Source organism: Triticum dicoccoides, chromosome 6A (genome assembly GCF_002162155.2).
Source record: "Triticum dicoccoides isolate Atlit2015 ecotype Zavitan chromosome 6A, WEW_v2.0, whole genome shotgun sequence".
Classification (NCBI taxonomy): Eukaryota; Viridiplantae; Streptophyta; class Magnoliopsida; order Poales; family Poaceae; genus Triticum; species Triticum dicoccoides.
The window spans coordinates 220,653,847-220,672,299 of record NC_041390.1 but is presented as its reverse complement, the minus strand read 5'-3'; the positions used below and the strand labels follow the sequence as shown (position 1 = coordinate 220,672,299).

The window sequence follows — 18,453 nt, the reverse complement described above, 5'->3', positions numbered from 1 at the left end:
GACATCCCGAACCAGTTGGAGCAAAGTGCCCAGACTATCCAGATGTCCAGATTGGCAGGCACAGGATTGAGCCCAATGTAGGATCGTCTAGACTTAGGTTCAGGTTTGCTCGATCTTGGCACCATACGATCAACACTCGATTTGGGATCACTCGATGACCATGCCAGACCTTCCAGTGCTGGTTCACAAAGGCTAGTTTGAACAAAGTTTGACTTGTTGACCAGCAGCTAGGTTACCACTCAAGCTGTCCCAAGCAAAGTGCCTAAGTGTGCCGTTCTAGTAGGAAAAACAACTAGTTTGAGAACTACTCCCTCCGTGCCATAATATAAGTACGTTTTTAACACTAGTGTACACTAGTGTCAAAGTACACTAGTGTCAAAAACGTACTTATATTGTGGGACGGAGGAAGTATTTTAAATAGCCTTTCTCCGCTTCGGGTTAGGGTTAACCCCTTCGAGAGGCCATTTGAGATCAAGCAAAACATCATTCCCCACTTCCCAAGCCACTATTCCTTTGACTCCTTAAGACTTAAAGAGGAGAGTTTTGATAGAGGAGCTAACGAAGATTCAAGCTTTCCCCTCTCTTTGCACCAAATTGACTTGAATTTAGCAAGTTTACCAAGCGTGGATGAAGACTCCTAGGCGATTGGAGGCACTAGTGAGTATATTTGTAGATTTCAAGTTTGTGAAGGTTTGGAGATCACCTCCAGACCTACACCTACAATTAGTGTTATTATAAGCTCAGGCTTTGTTTGGTAAGACTGGGGGTAACTCATGTTCTTCACACATCTCCAACAAAGATTAGTTTCCATGCCTCTATAATTTCTATTTGCATGGTGTAAAAACACACCCAAACTAATTTGCTAGATTCATGGAGTACTATGTTTCATTCAATATTCAAACGTTTCCATCTCATGTTAAGAACACACCCACTGATGCCCGATTCCCTCCCAGTCATTATGTGCTCCATACCTTGTTCAAGGACTTATGTCATTATTCAGTGTTCACAATACATACATCTTGTGGGGTTGCTCTTGAAATGGCAGGTCCCAAAAAAAGGATTTCGCATTGCCGAGAGGATCTTAGTGAGTTTGCAGCTACAAGCCTGCAACAAATCAAGGGAACCAACTTCTCACCACTTCTTCGTGTGGGCCAAAAGACAAATAGCACAAGCAGAAAGTAATGCTTCCTTCAATTGCGCCTTGTGGGGACTGATAGCAGGCACTAAGGTGAAAGCCTATCTGTGTCCGGCAAATCTTAGAACTGCAATATGCCAATGGCAATGGAGCAACAGGACTAACAAGCCAGTGATTCCGAGCTGCCTGTGCTCTGCTTGACCCTGGGCAACGTGAGTACCCAGAGGCCCATACAACTGCAGGTTGCCATCCAGGCTTCTCAGTCACGGATTACTCATTTTTTCCGTTGTCGAAAACCCCAATGCGCTGTTTTCTCTGGTCGAAAACTGCCCTGAAGGATTGACCTTCATCACGAAGTTGCTCACTGAACCGTCTTTTTGTTTCATTGTTTACTTTATCCTTCACGCCTGTGGAATTATCTTCAGCCAAGGGGTTGGAGACCTACAAGCAATGATTTTCAATATAGCAAACTGGCAGGAAGCAAAGACTTGGGCCTAAATAAATTGTCAAAGGGGCCTCGGATATAGGATAGATAAAACTCAATTAAAATAGAAGGCCTTTCAGAAAAATAGAAAGCAAGGGAATATATGCAAACAAGTGATATGTACAAAATATTAGCAAGTATGAAAGAATATGCAGAGGATGAATAGTAGCAGAAAGTAAGGTGCTACTAACAGCATAGTGCGGTCATTTAACTGCCATAATGTTAGCAGTGGGTTAATACTAACCGAATTGTACCCTGATCCAGGTCCTATGATTAAAGATGAAGTGGGTCTCCTTTTGGCTGCACCGACAGAAAATCCACCCTTTTCAAGCTGCAAAAGAAAGGAAGATTGAGCATATCAAAAAAAGAATATGGTATTTCCATTTTAAGTAAACAGTGTAACACAGACTTGAGTGAAGGAGCATCACATCATGACTACAAAGTGATAAACAACTGCAAGGGTGCAGCCGACGTAACTTCTATTTTGGAATAATCAAAGTATCTTCAAAGGTTCAGTAACTAAATACTCCCTCTTGTCTCAAAATGTAAGACGTTAGTGTCAAGAAACGTCTTACATTTTGAGACAGATGGAGTACAAAGTGTCCAACTAAATCCGTGTTTTTGTAGCTCAGAAACTAGGACTAGATTTTAATAATGAAGTAATTTTTCTTTTGCACTCCAGAGAAACAAGTGCAGCCAAGGATCAAGCATAAATAAAGCACAAGGAAAGCAATATGTTGAACTTTCACTAAAGCAAATGCCGTACCCGATCACCCCAAGCAAGTGTTTTTTGATGGGTGCCATATGTCTTGGCCAGCACAGAAAGAGTATGTGTACTTCCATCTGCATGCTTGGACCTGTCAGTATCCTCATCAAAATCTTTTGACCATTTGCTCTGTCCTAGCTCCTTAATGTCATCTAAGTCTTCTTCATCTGATGAATCCCACCTGTCCCCTGGCATAAAAAAGTACGCACCAAGATTCATTAAAAATATAATAATGACAATGACATATATCGAGTTCAAATACTCCACACTTGCCCACGTGGGAGAGTTTGTCTCACAGGGCAGAAGGTTCCAACAAGTGTGCAGGCAGGAGATCCACAGTAGGTCAGGTTAGTTGGATTATAAGACTATAAGTTGACAGAGATAACAAAATTGCCAGCATACTGACAAGGTGATGCACGTCAAAAAAAAAGACAGGGTGATGGTGTTTGCTTCTTTCCTACAAAGAGAGCTCAGGGTTGACAAGATATATGCATCAACAGAAAAAACGAGTCAAACTGCAGGGCTTTCTACACTTGGAGTGTGTTTGATTCAGGTCACAGGGTGGAATGCAACGGATCCGTTCTGCGCCAGTGGCTTTCTACACTTGGGGTGTGTTTGGTAGGAGTGGAGAACCAGAACCAAACCATTCTCCTGAATGGAATATTCAGCCCAGATGTGGAATGCACAAGTACCTCCGATTTGGAGGAATCACGCAGAACACCTCTCAGCTCTCACCTTTCCCGCGACTCACTCACCCCCAAACCCATCCTTGGCCAGCACTGCCACTCCCTCATCTCTCTCCCTCTCGATCTGCGACTGTGCCGGCCACTCCCTCGTATTTCCCTCTCCGGAGCCGCCTCTCCCTCGCCTCCCCATCGTCTCTTCCTATCTCTCGATCTCTGGTGGTGCCGCACCAAGGATCGAAGATGGCGGTGGGGACGGCAAGGGGAGCAAGGACGGCGGTCGAAGAAGGCGGTGGGGATGGCAAGCGGAGCAGGGGCGGCGGTCCAGCAGCTGCATCGGAGCAACTGGGCTGTCTAGCAGCAGCAGCGGCAGAGGAGCAGTGGCAGAGGCTCGTCGTGCGGCTGCGGTGATTTCGTCCTGCTGCTCGCCTCGGCGTGCAAACTGCGGCGAGTACCTGAGTACTCTTCATGCATATGGTCACTGCGGCCCGGAGCTCGTCCTCACAGGCCCGTCGACAAGTCACCGGCAGCCATCCGGAGCTCATTCACCTGTCGCCCGAAGGTGAAAATGCCCCACTGCCCCGTGCTTGTCTTCTATGTATGATGCCATTGCATATGCAGATGCAGTTGATGTGCACATAACTTTATGCGTGTATGTAGCCATGACGCAAAATTCAGTTTATGTGTATGGTCATGCTAGGATTGTTGCAAGAGTTGGCTAAGCTCTGTGAAAATTGTTAAGGATGAGCAATTTGCGTGAGTTCCAAATTTTGTGATGAATCCCAAAGCAAATTTGATGTTTCAAAGTTTGTAATGAGGAATAATATATCCTGTAATTGTGCATTGTTAGTTGTTTCTGATGCAAATGCAAAAGAAATGCTGGTGAAAATTGCAACAACGTTTTACTAAGAATGCAATAGATTCCTCTCATTCCATCTCTCCCACCAAACGCAGGAACGGAACCATTCCATTCTATTTTTTGACCCCCACCAAACGCAGGAATGGAACCGACCCATTCCACCAGAATAGAACCATAACATTTCATTCCACTTGGTTCTCAAACCAAACACACTCTTGGAGTATGAGAAGAAAAATACTTTGCAGGGCTTCTTCAATTTTTTGTTAGGGTTATTAAACCATAAGATTAACTGTGGCCAAGGATATGTCATCAATATGCACCTTGATCAGGTACATCATCTGCTGATTCAGGTATAGCCTTCTTTGAGCTTCCAGACTGGGTGTTAACTGCCGTATCATCAGCATCATCAGTATCCTCTGTGTCCATATCAACCTATTTGACATATAGAAATCATGAGAAAGTTCGTCTCTTCACAAATGACTGGTGAGTGGTGAAATAGTGTTACCTCTTGTATAGAATGCTCATGAAGATTGTCACCATGGAATAAAGACTGAAAAAAAAGGTGCAAATGATTAGAAACATGATTAACTATGTATCTAATATAAGGTCTATTGCAAAACATTAAACATAACAATATTCTCAAGAACATACATGGGTATCTAGTCGCACATATAGTGGTGGAGCCTCCTCCCAGTCAGCTGCCATCTTTTTGATATCATCCAATGTAAACCCATGCACATTCCTAGCAGCACAGCCCTGTGTATTACAAAAGATATATAAGACGTTCTACGCTATAAAAAGGAATCTACTTTATCTGAGTATAAATATCATACAACTAAGCATATTTCCGACAAAACTACCACAAAGCTACACCGCTAGGAAAAGTTTCACCAAAATGCACACATTTATCGTATCTATCATAAAACTGCATCTTCAAGGTGTATCTACTCTGCCTGTGGACTACGGAAACATGCAAGGTGTATCTACTCTGGCTATGGAGTACAGGAACATTCAAGGTGCATGCATTTGACTGAAAGCTTCCTACATTGGCAATTACACCATATGGTTCACATGTCGTAAGCACCACAACTTCAGGTATATATTTCATAAGCAGTGCATATGGACAGTCTCCCAATCCATATTCTTACCAAACTATACCAAAACAAATAATTGGCAAAGAGTTCTTAGATGATCCGTGACTTATTCGACAAAAATAGAATTGGTAGCTGTCTGAAGTACATAATCACATATTTACAACAAGTTAGGCCTTTCTTATTATGTGATATTACACGAACTTACTGTTGGATCCTTGTATGGTGCCTCGAGCAAGTAGACCTCATAGCCAGATCTCTATACAAGAAAACAGAATCAGTAACCTACTATAAAAAAAGCCAGATTAGGAGACAATAATAATTCAGACAATCAAATTCCAAACAATGAGGTAGTGCAATAAAGTGCCTCCTGAAATGCATAAGATCTTATCCAGCAAGGTTTGGACCTCAACAGTTGATTCTCGGTATATACAACAGTCACTGACCTTGCAAGTTGCAACCGCATGTTCTATAGCTATTATACAAACCATATAAAAATGTAAATCACGTTCCAGTATGCAGTTAACTGCATAGTGCATACAGAAACATGGAACAGACCAGAAGAAAGAGAGTGCTCTTCCTGTGCGCAGGCATAAACACGTACACTCATGCGAGAGAGAGAGAGAGAGAGAGAGAGAGAGCTCTTTGTTCGCAGGCATACACATAGAGAGAGAGCTATTTGCGCGCAGGCATAAAGCCATAAACACATACTCACAGACATTGAGAGGGAGAGAGAGATGAGCGGTTTTTTATTCTTGTTTTTACGTAAATCGTTGCATAACATTATGTATGTCATGATATACCGTATTGCCTATGTGAAGGGGGGGCTGCCTATATGACACAAGAGCAACTAGTATAGATCAAAAAACACATTCAAGAGGAAAGGAGGAAGAAGAAAGTCACTACTGTGGCAAACAAATTAAATCAAAACATGCAACATTAATATGCAATTTCAAAATAGTACTACATCTTGAGTACTGCCTGACTGGCAGTTGGCCCTAAAACATGCTTTTTGAAAAGGAATACCCCTCTTGTTCTTAAAACAAGAACGGTGTGGTTTAAATAATTAAGAAAAGGTCCAGGTAAGCAAAATAAATTCTCGCAGTTGACGCAAAAGAGACTGAGGGTTTACCTTCGCGCTTGCCCAAAATTGAGCAAAATCAGCTACCCGCAGATTGCGGTCATCCACTAAAAACGGTCAGGGATACCAGCAATAAACATGTCAGTTACCACAATCCAGCATCCGCCACTGGTGAAAATAAAGGCATCGCCTGGTGTATTGTATGCCGCGACGACAGCTAAAATGTTGCTTAACTGAATGTTTTTGAACAATAAGGAATATAAACTTCCGAGACAAATGGGCACCCAACCACTGTCTAGGGAACCGATGTCATAATTCCCACAAACTGATCACCAAAATATTTGATAATTAATAGAAAACAAAGTTTCTATTGTGGAGAAAACCTTTTAATATTCATATTAAGATGTTGATGAATTTTGAGAGGAAAAAATAGGAAGGGGACTCATTCAACACTCCATGAAATTACAAGCAAAGACATAAACAAGGCAGACTATAACATGCAAGGTAAAACAACCAATGCGGACTAAACATCATAAAGCATGTTGCATCATTTAATAATATTTAGAATAACTTCATACCGATCACAAATGTGAAATTCCCTTCATCAAGGGTCTTCTTAAACGCATTTAACATGCTTGATCTGTAGGTCTGTCAAATGGAGAAGAAATTAGACTTCTTATGGTGGAGCTTTTCTTTTTAAAAGGCAACTGATAGCCGATGCTCATATCCACAATCCAGGTAATTCTTTCTACAGGGAACCTTACATTATCCTTACATTTAATGCTAATTTCAGATACTATCTCGTTCTCTATACATGCATTGCAAACCCTTGGGAAGGTCCCCTGATATCCATATTTCAACAAATATGAAGTACATTTCTTTACAAAAGGTTGCATTGCACCGATGCATTAACTAAAATATGTTTGCCTGCTTGTTAATAACAACAGGCGATGCTATGGTCTAGCTATAGCAGGTTCCCAATAATTGGCAGGTGCATTCAACATGACAAAAAGAAAGTAATAGACAAGAACAAATGAGATACATCACCTCCTCCATTTCAGGCTCATAACAATATTCAATCACTTTCTTGGTCAACTGTTTCCGTCCTTTGGATGCAGTAGAAGATTTAGACCCTTGGTTGTCTTCGACCTTCTAAGAGCAATTTAGCACAATATCAGTTACAAGACAAATTATCCATAGAAATAGCAGGGCCATGATGAGCATTTCTGAAAGTCTAAGCCAAGAAATAAATGGTCGACAGTACACAATAAATTGTGTCCACTGTTCAGTTTCTACCGACCTTCTCAACCTCAATCATGAAATAGTCATCCATCGAGTGAATTCTGGGTGCACTTCCACCACTCTCAACTTCAAGATCACGCAATGCCTTCGCAAGGTAGCTCTTTCCACTACCTACAAGTTCTAATATTTGTCAGAACTGTAACAGTTGTGAAGCGCTGACATGAAATGATTTGACCCTACCAGAATAATAGATAAGTTTGTGCGCCAAATTAAACCATAATACTACTCCCTCCCCACCCCACACATGTCATTTTTGGAAAGTAATTGGTCATGAAGACTCAACTTTAGGTAGTACCTTATCACAGTATTTTCGCAGGACCTTAAAGATATATCGCTATGCCACAATGGGGTACTTTGTGACAAAGCCATCTATGTTCTTTTTTCATATAAACAGTGAAGATACTTCTACAAGTATTGGTGGAGAAAGTTAAACAAATTTGTTTATACCTCTCTAGAAGCAACATATGTATACGAACAGAGGGAGTAGGAAGTTCATCATGCATATTGATGTTTGCTTTCGATTGAAAACGTCATCAAATAGATTACAATTTGTTCAAAAAAAATTCAGGAACTCCCAAGTAATGTGCCCGGGTTTCATGTATATGTAAGAAAGACAACATGCACTCTTAAACAACAGGAACACTGAAACGATAAGGTCACTGCTTATGGAAGTATCAAAAGGTTGGACACTTCCCACAGCATATCAGATCTAATGTCATTTTACTGGCTAGGATTGCCAACTTAGTTGCAGTTAATAATTAGACTACTTAATGACTATGAAACATTAACAATGGTATATATGAAACAACCTGGAAGCCCTCGCAGGATGATAACAATATGATCAGGGCGTGAAGCACAAAGGGGCTGCTTGAACAAGTCGCATGCATTAACAACATTGACTTCCACATTGTTAAAAGAATGTTTGTCCTGTGTTGGCATTCTATCTCCCAAATGCTGCTCCGATTGTTGCCGATGTACGAAATCTACCCCCTGGAGAAACACGCACATATATAGCGATTAATACTTTTGACTTCTGAGTGGCCAATGATATATTATAAGCAAAGCATCCAAGGAAGAGAACCTCATTTTTGTTGGGTCCATTGTAATAATTTGCGTTTGGCATCAGGTGGGAATGATGCAAGGTATTATCACTGGGTGGAAGTGATGTAGTAGCCGGGGAACTGGAGAGGACAGGAAACAATGACGAGTTTGCTGCCTGCAGAGGTGGCATTGCATGATAATCTGGGGTAGAAGGCATTGCAGGATCTGGTGGTGGCAGCACAACACCCGCATGATGACGCCAATCGCGGGAATCATAATGGTTTCCTGCCTCAGCATGTTGTGGTACTGAAGGAAGTGGTGGAGCACCCGGCAATGCTTCAGGGTGAAACTGATGATGGTGATGGTGGTCGAAATACTTCTCCTGAGATCCTCCTACCGAATCTAAGGCACTATACCTATCAAACGGCATCGGCGGAGGTGGCATCCTTCTGGCGAGATCGTAATCAGTGAAATTGCCTCCCTGCGCATACGGGTTATTATAATTTTGATGAGGAGGATAAGCCCCATCTCCTCCATAGCCGAAACCATCGGGTGGATACGGTTCACCATGCCACTGTGCAGGCGGCAGCTGAGCGCGGCCATGGCCATGCTCCCGGATCAGCCCGAGCAGCCGCTCTCCCTCCACAGAAGCCCTGCCCAACATTGGCGGGTAGGGAGGGGGCGGGCCGGAGAACGGAGGCGCCTCCCCCACGCGCATCCTCTTGTGGGGGCCTTCCGTGTCGAGGAGATCGTACGGGTGCGGCCCCGGAGGAGCCCACATCGGCGGCGGCGGCGGGTGGAAGGGGGCATGGTACTGGGGCGGGGGAGGAGGGGGCGGTGGGTGGAGATCGTAGGGAAAGGGGTGGGGCGGGAGAGGCGGAGGCGGGCAAAAGGGGAAGTGGGGCGCGGTGCAGACGGGGCAGAGGTCGTTGCCGGCGCCGGCTGCGAAACGCCATGGATGATCCATGAGGAGGTGGCCGCGTGGGTTTGGGGATCTAGGGTTTCGACGGAATAATCAAGAGGGGTTGAGGCTTGCTCCGAGAAGTTGTTTGGTTCTGCAGGTGGCTTCGCCGGTTGGGGACGGGGCGAGGAGGCTGTGCGCAGCTGCTACAAGGAAGATGAGGGCATCTCCAGGCGTTGGCTCTTTAGGGGCGCCTAAAATGGCCGCCCGAGGGTGAGCCGACCCAAAATTGAGTCTGGAGTGAGTTGGTCCCTATCCGCCGGTCTTAAGGCCGTTCCAGGCACATTTTAAAATAAAAAAAGTTCGGCGAAGTTCGGCTTAAACACGATAAAATTCGGCCAAACACGATAAATTTCGGCATATTTCGGCGAAGTTCGCGGATTTTCATTACATAGCACATATACATAAACTAATCTAAAGGAAAAGTTGGCTGAAGTCGCCGCCATCGTCGTCGTCGGCCTTCTCCTCCTTGACGCGGGCGTCCCTGCTGGACCCTTGCCCGGCGTCGCCATGGCGGACTGGTGGCGGCGCATCGTCGTCGTCGTCATCACTGTCGCAGATGACGACGACTCCGCCTTCGTCGCGGCCGCGTCGACGCTCCGCGAAGCGAAGCAGGGCGGCGCACTGGCGCTCCTTCGCCTTCTCCAGGCGCTCCTTCTCCATCGCTATGGAGTCCCTACGCGCCCATTACAGGGCCGCGTCGTCGTCGTCGAGCTCCGTCGTCACCGGCGCGGCCGGCTCCTTCTTCACCGGCGCGAACCCCGGCTCCGTCTTCACCGGCGCGAGCCCCCGCTCCGTCTTTGACTTGACGAAGCGCGGAGGAGCCGACGAGTAGGCGCGTCGGCCGCCCTCGTTGATGACGATGCCGGCGCTGCGAGTGCGTCGGCCGAGCGGCGTCTCCACCGCGGGCTCGGCCTTGACGCCGAGCAGGGCCGGAGTGCCGGAGGAGTGCGATGAAGATCGGGAGGAGGAAGAAGAGGAGGAGGACCCGAACCTCCTTGGCGCCCATGGCCCGGCGCGTCGGTGCTGCGCCGGGGCGGCCGCCCTCGCCGGGTACGCCAATGGCGGGTCGTTGCCGCCCTCGAGGTACGTCAGCACGCCCTCGAGTGTGCGGCCGGGGACGCCCCACCACAGGTGACGCCCCTCGTTGTTCTGTCGGTCGCCAACCACCGGCGCGCCGTTGATGGACGCCAAGCGCTGCTGCTGGCGAAGCGCTCGAAATACGCCGCCCAAGACGCATGGTTGTCGGCGGCATACTGGGGAAGGGAGAGTTGGGCGTCGGTGAGGGAGGCGCGCACGACCTCGACTTCCTCGGCGAAGTACTTCGGCTTCGCCACGGCGTCGGGCAACGGGGGAATGGGCACTCCCCCGGCGCTGAGCCTCCACCCCGTCGGCCCGACGCGCATGTCCGGCGGCGCCGGGATGTTTGCCTGGAACAGGAGCTAGGACTCCTGTTCGCGGAGCGAACGGCGACCGAAGCCGTTGGCCGCCGCCTCGTCTCCGGGGAAGCGTTCCGCCATGGCGACGGGCTCGGGAGAGGTAGAGAGATAGAGAGAGGGGCTGGGCGGCGGCGCTCGGGAGAGGTAGGGAGAGGGAGGAGCTGGGCGGCGGCGAGGGGCGGGGCTGGTGTGGGCACAGGCGAGTGCAGGCCACCGGCTATATAGCTGCGCCGCACCCATGTGTACGCGTGCGAGGGAGGGGAGGCGTCGGCGCGCCGTCCCGTGACGCGCCGCCCGTGAGGAATCAATGGCAAGGCTGACCGGCGGCAGCCTTGGCATTGATTCCCCGCGGGAACCGAGGCCGTTGGGGGAAGACGAGGCGCCGTGTCGCTGAGGCGGCGGGCCCGCGACTGTTTCGCGCCAAAACAGTTCGCCCCGGCGCGCCGGGTTCGGCCTGGGTCCGCCAGCGCTGTTTTTGGCCCAGGCCGGCGAAAATCGGACTCCTGGGGCGCGACTGGGCCGTTTTTTTGGCGTCGGCGCGAAAAAATCGCCTGGGGAGGCCTTCCTGAGGGCGCGGCTGGAGATGCCCTGAGCTGGTCCGATTCTGTGCGGAGGACCCTCGTAGTCGTAATTTGTATCGTTCGCGACCTCAGTTGATTTAACCATAATTTTTTACCAATGAGGATATAGTCTCTTTAGGCATAACTAGCACTAATGCCCGTACGTTGCAACGGGAGAATACAACATTCTTATAAACCATGTTGTCAAACCGAGAAACTATATCATGGGACAACGATCGCCAATGAGAAAAAGCGTTGAATCATTTGAGAAGGACAACAATCAAACCAACGTAGAATAACAATTGCAGCACCAACAACAGCAAGCGAACCAACCTATATGAAACCTAATTGTGAAAAACTTTCATAATTTAACATATCTATTTGGTCGAATGCAACTTCATCATGCAAACCTGAAGAGTTTCATAAATAATAAGGCATTGGCTTCACATGAAATTAAATTGGATATGTAGGTAAATTGTAACTGTGGCGAATGAATTGGGAACTCTAGATGAAAGTAGCAAAATACGCATGAAAGCAAGCAAAGAAAGTATCAAAACAAAGGTGAGAAAAAAATAGAGGGTTCATAAAAATCAGTGACGGAAGACTACATTTGGTTCGAGGGTTAGTGGATGCAGCCAGATATTTTATGTACATTTTTGTTTTGTGATCCAGTCATATGTAATCGATCGATTTTATTATAAGATTGTGTTCTTGGAGTATGCATGCCCCACGGGAATCCATAGCCATAATTTGTTTATTTAACTCGTCATTATAATTAGCTAATCATAATTATATGCGCCATGCATGTCTCTCACAGATTGTCATATACTACTACCTCCTTTTCAGTTTACAAGTCCTATGCGTATACATATGTTGTCAATTTTATTATTTTAATATAAACTATATAACACAAAAATTATACGGTTTGAAAATAGAACATCTGAAGTTTATATTGATATATTTTTTGTAATATATGACTTGTATTAGGTTGGTCAAATTAACGACCTAGGGACACGCACATGTCCTGTAAACTGAGAGAGAGGTACTACCTCCTTTTCAGTTTACAAGTCCTACGCGTATACCTAGGTTGTCAATTTTATCATCTTAATATAAACTATATAACACAAAAATTATACAGCTTGAAAATAGAACATCTAAAGTTTATATTGATATATTTTTTGTAATATATGACTTGTATTAGGTTGATCAAATTAACAACCTAGGGGCACGCGCATGTCCTGTAAACTGGGAGAGAGGTAGTACCTCCTTTTCAGTTTACAAGTCCTACGTGTATATCTAGGTTGTCAATTGTATCATCTTAATATAAAAACTATATAACACAAAAATTATACGGTTTGAAAATAGAACATCTGAAGTTTATATTGATATATTTTTTGTAATATATGACTTGTATTAGGTTGGTCAAATTAACAACCTAAGGGTATGTGCATGTCCTGTAAACTATCAATATAAACTTCAGATGTTCTATTTTCAAACTGTATAACTTTTGTGTTATATAGTTTATATTAAGATGATAAAATTGATAACCTAGATATACGCGTAGGACTTGTAAACTGAAAAGGAGGTAGTAGTATACATAATCTATTTAATTAGCCCAACATTAATTAGCCAAGCATAATTATATGCACCATGATGTCTTGTCTCTTGAGAATCTCATTCAATTAGCCCGCCATTAATTACCATAATCATTTTAATTAGCCCACCACTAATTAAGAAATCATAATTATCTCATTCGGGAATTCCATTCAATTAGCCCACCGTTAATTACGGGAATGAAATAGCCCAGGACACGGCGGACCAACGATGACAAAAGCCAAATGTCCGCTTCCTTTACAAGCAACATGAGCTAGATGAGTTGGTAGGTGCAAACATTATCTTCTTTAAGTGCACCCCACAAAACATACGCGAATATATTACCATCCATGATTAGTCCCACTAAATTCAATCTAACGGCTAGCCTTAACCTAATTTGTTCTCTGTGTGCACTTAACAATTTACATTGATGACTAACCGTACTCCACCGTGAAGGAAAATATGAAAGTTCACATCCGGTCAATTAGGAAACTATAATCACGGACACTCCTATTAAGAAACTAATCACGGGCGCATCTAATTATTAAGAAACTAATCACAAATGCATCTTATTATTAGGAAACTAATCACGGGCGCATCCATTATTAGAAAAATAATCATGCGCGCATCCTATTAGGAAATTAATCATGAACGCATCTAATTATTAGGAAACTAATCACGGACGCTTCCTATTACATAACTAATCATGGACGCATCTAATTATTAGAAAACTAATCGCGAGCGCATCCTATCGTCTCAGTAATCGCGATCGTGAGTCGCCTGCCGTCGCCAGCCCACCACCCACGCGAGCCACAGTGGGAGACACGCGAGGAGGAGCTGCGGCTTCCTCCGAACACACACACGTGTCGTCGCCGCTTTGTCTTCTGCCTGGAGGCCAGGTCCCTTTTCTACTGACTGCAACGACTTCGTTCACGTCCTGGCATGTTCTCCGGGAACCATCGGCATCCACGTCGACTTCATCTCCGTCCACAATACCCACGCTGACAACCACCCACCGCAGACGCCCTTCAAGTGGGGCAACGCTGAATATACTGGACCAGTATAAACGGGCCAAAAAATCGAGTGGGGGGGCGCCCCGGTGCATGGAGGGCGCCGCCTCAAAGTTGGACGACTGATTCACCTGCGTCGACAACGCTGCCCAGCTGGTGAGAGGACACGGTCGCCACGGCCGCTCGCAGGCCTGAAGGACGGAGATGCTCGCCTTCACGCGAACGCGCCGCACGCTGAAAGCACAAGTGCTCCCTGAGTGGTTTTGGTAATTAATGTCAGCATATCTCTTGTTGAACTAACACTTTTATCTAGTATGTTTCAGATAAGTTCAACAATGGAGTGGCATGGACTAGAGGATGTGGAACCCCTTCAAGATGCTAAGGACAAAGGATTGGCTCAAGCTTCAAGATCAAGACTCTACATTTTCTATTTTAGTGATCCAAGGTCACATTGAGTCTATAGGAAAAGCCAATACTATCAAGAGGGGATGAGGTGTTGCTTAATGGCTTGCTTGCTCAAAGTGCTTGGTGATATGCTCCAAAACCCTCAACTACCTTCCCACATCCACATATGACCTAAACCAAAAGTCAAACTCGGCCCCACTGATTCTTTCTATCCGGAGCCACCGAGTTCAGTTAGCATAGCTGTAAGTGCATCTAGTGCCACCCCTAGTTGGTTTTGGAGTATTGACGACAAACCTAGTTGAGGGACTAATGTGTTTGTGAAAATTGCAGGATAACACAGGTAGAAGTCCCTCATTGATTCGGTTTTCCTACCAGAGATGACCCCTAAAATGTATGAAGACATTGAAGTCAAAGGTGGTATATGAAGATATTCACATTTGAAGACTATGACAAGAGAAGACACCACATGAAGCCTATGGAGCTCGAAGACTTAGATCTTTCGTAATTCTCTTTCTTTTGTGTTGAGTTATAGGAACCACCGTACTGTTAAGTGGGGTCCAAGAGAACCAGTCAGAATGACTGAAGTGATGCCTAACCAAAACCTATGTCTTCGAGTGAAGACTATGAGAGCGAATATTGTCCAGAGTCGGACAAATCAGCTTTGCTTGCAGCCCAAGTAAAGTTGCCGTGTGAGTTTGAAATCTGACCGTTGGAACACAAGTCAGTTCCTTAGTGACCCGGGGTCATTTCGGACAAATCAGGTCGGGTTGTCAAGTGGTTATAAATAGCCCACCCCCTACAACCATAAACGGTTGGCTGCTCAGATTAAGAGTACGGCTTTTGTCGTTTGAGAGCAACCCACCTCGAAGTCTTTGAGAGAGAATTCCTTGCGAGGATAAAGCCCTAACCACCCAGAGCCAAAGAGAATTAGGCATCACTTAAGTCTTCTTGTCTGTGTGATCTGAAAACTTATTACACTTAAGGACTGTGCATCCTCCAGCCGGTTAGGCGTCGCATTCTGAGCATCCAAGAGACATTGTGGATTGCCGGTGAACGAAGTCTGTGAAGGTTTGAGAGTCTACCTTGAAGACTTACCAGAGTGATTGGGCGAGGTCTGTGTGACCTTAGCTCAAGGGGAATACGGTGAGGACTGGGTGTCCTGAGCTGCGTGTTCAGGACTGGGTGTCCGGGACTGTGTGTCCTAAGGTTTAAATACCTAGCCGCCCTAACCAGACGTACAGTTGTCACAGCAACTGGAACTGGTCCAACAAATCATTGTCTTCAACGAGTCACTGGTTTCATCTTCTCTTCCCTTTACTTACTGTTACTCCTTGTGAAGTCATTATATGTTTGCACTATCTTGTCTTCACTGAGTGACTGCGTGTTCTGTCTAGCTTCATAATATCTTCCTACCTGGTCCTTACTACATTGCTGCTATTAAGTCATTGTGCGTTCACTCTATTGAATACTTGACTATGGCTCGCCTAGTGTAGTCTACCTTCCGCTGCAGTGTATTAGGTTTATTTCTATCGTTTGTCTTCATAACTCCCATGTATTGAAGACTTTCATAAAAATCGCCTATTCACCCCCCCCTCTAGTTGATATAATGCACTTTCAATTGGTATCAGAGCAAGGTGCTCCCTTGTTCTGTGTGATTCGGTTTAACCACCTGGAGTTTTAGCTATGTCGACTGCAGGGATAATAAAAGTCTCCGATGCGTGCCCCGTCTTCGATGGAACTGAATATCCCTACTGGAAGAATAAGATGCGCATGCATCTTGAAGCCATTGACGTCGACCTATGATATGTCGTCGAGAACGGCATTTCCAAGGCTGGAGAAGGTGTCACTGCTGCTGATGTCAAGAAATTCGTTCAACTGGACTCTACTGCCAAGAATATCATCTGTGGTCATCTGACCAAAGGACAGTATGGTTGTGTGAGTGCTTTGAAAACATCTAAGCTGGTCTGGGACTGGCTCTCCAAGGTCAATGAAGGCGTCTCAACCCAGAGAGATCAGAGAATCAGTGTCCTTCGCAACCTCTTCAACTGCTTCAAGCGAAATGACAATGAGAATGTCCAGCTCACATTTGACCGACTCACTGACATCACAAATGAGCTTCAAGCCCTCGGCGCTACTGAGATCACCAAACATGAAGTCGTCAAGACACTACTGAGATCACCTGACAGTTCGTTTGACACCCTAGCCTTGATGATTCAAGAACGTCCTGATTTCAAGACACTCGATCTGTCTGACATACTTGAGAGGCTCAACACACATGAGTTTCAGCTTTCTGAGAAAAGAGATATCTACGGTCCAAACTATGGGCGAACTCGTGCCTTGAAGGCAAAAGTTGTCTCCTCATCTGAAGAAGAATCTGACAGCAGTTCTGATGATCCTGAAGACATTGGAAGGGAACTTGCTATGCTTGTCAAGAAGTTCCAAAAATTCACCAAGAAGAAAGGCTTCAGAAAGTCTTCCCGATCAAGCTCAAAAAATGATGAAGCTTCTGCTCATGACTACAAGAAGAAAACATGTCACAAGTGCAAGAAACTTGGCCACTTCATCTCTGAGTGTCCACAGTGGGACAATGAGAACAAAAAGAAGAAGAAGAGCAAGTAATATGACTCTGACGACAAGAAGAAGAAGAAATACTCAAAGTCTTCTTCAAAGTCTTCCTCAAAGTCTTCATCACACAAGAAGAGCTCATCTGGCAAGGCACGTGCGTTTGTTGGCAAGGAAATGAATTCAGAGGAGGAGTCTGCTTCTGAGGAGGCGGAGGTGGAGTCTGAGGAGGAGTCCGATTCAGGCATCGCAAGTCTGGCTACAACATACGTTGCCAAGTCCATCTTCAACACTGAAAACAATGACTTCATCACCGACACCGATGCAAATGATAAGGACTACTCCGCTTCTACCTACTGCTTCATGGCACGCGGTGCCAAGGTAAACTCATGCACTACTCACTATCAAACATCTAGTGACGATGACTCTGATTGTGGTTCAAAACCCAGCTACAAAACACTTGCTAAAATTGCAACTGAACAACAGAAAGCTATGGAATATATTCAAAAACTGTTAGACAGAAGCGATGATCTGTTAGGTGCTGAAATGACTCGATCTGAATCCTTAATTGAAGACATAAAAAATCTTCACGTTAAGTATCAGGAAGTTGAAAGTCGTCATGAAACTCTCTCAACAACTCATGAAAAGCTTTCCTATGATTATCTTCAAAGGAAGCAAGATCTTGAGAAATTGAGAGCGGCTCATGAAGATCTTCAAAAAGAAAGCGAGTCACTTCGCGCCAAACAGATCAGTTCCGCTCAGGAAGGATTTGAACCACCATGTCTTAAACGCATTGAGCGTGATAATGCTACTTCTGTTGCTGAATGTTCTACTGCTACTGCTGTTGCAATATCTTCAACTGTTGATGTGGTAACTAACCCCTCTGCTGAGGATACCACCGCTATTGCTGATGAGAATGCCAGGTTGAAGATATTGCTTGAAACAGGGATGTACAAAAGTCTTAAAGGGCATCAGACACTATGTGATGTCCTCAAAAAGCAGATTCTGAACCGAAACCCGAGGAAAGGGGGTGTTGGGTTCGTAAGGAAAATGAATGCTGATGGCTCTTACTGGAAACCTGAGCAGTATCCCAAAACCATGTGGGTTGCTGCAAAGGAACCTTCAGCAGATCCATCCAATCTATCTGGCTTCACTTGTGCTAACCCCATTATCATTGATGAATCCTTTGATGCAAACTATATACTGTTTAAGAATCAGAATGGTGAAGTGTTTGCCAGGTACATTGGTACTAACTGCAGGAATGGACTGCCTATGAAGAAGATCTTGGTCCCGAAAAGGTGTCTGGAGAATTTCATGTGAATGTCATCATGACACCTCACGTGAAGAAGACAAACCTCAGACCAAAGGCTTCATACAGTCCAAAGGCATCATACAGACAGAGGACTCACCTCAGTCACACTAACGCAAATGTTTTGCAGGGAAACCATACTCAGGCATATGAATATGAGAGTGGTTCATCA

The 18,453-nt window shown here is 45.3% G+C and overlaps 1 protein-coding gene across 3 annotated transcripts; it reads right to left on the bottom strand.

Moving 5' to 3' along the window:
- Window positions 1–942: 942 nt before the first annotated feature.
- LOC119316653 lies at window positions 943–9,576 on the bottom strand. 3 transcript variants are annotated; one of them, XM_037591011.1, is made up of 13 exons: window positions 8,483–9,576; window positions 8,211–8,391; window positions 7,400–7,512; window positions 7,147–7,251; window positions 6,678–6,747; window positions 6,151–6,206; window positions 5,227–5,277; window positions 4,597–4,683; window positions 4,433–4,477; window positions 4,248–4,359; window positions 2,386–2,573; window positions 1,864–1,950; window positions 943–1,576 (listed from the first exon to the last, which is right to left on the bottom strand). In XM_037591011.1, exons 1-13 carry the CDS (start codon window positions 9,407–9,409, stop codon window positions 1,406–1,408), a joined length of 2,193 nt encoding a protein of 730 aa, XP_037446908.1. In that variant the 5' UTR covers window positions 9,410–9,576; the 3' UTR covers window positions 943–1,405. The 3 variants fall into 3 exon arrangements, with proteins under 3 accessions (XP_037446908.1, XP_037446907.1, XP_037446906.1); XM_037591010.1 differs by having other exon boundaries at window positions 4,579–4,683; window positions 7,147–7,248; XM_037591009.1 differs by having other exon boundaries at window positions 4,579–4,683; window positions 8,483–9,575.
- Window positions 9,577–18,453: the final 8,877 nt, after the last annotated feature.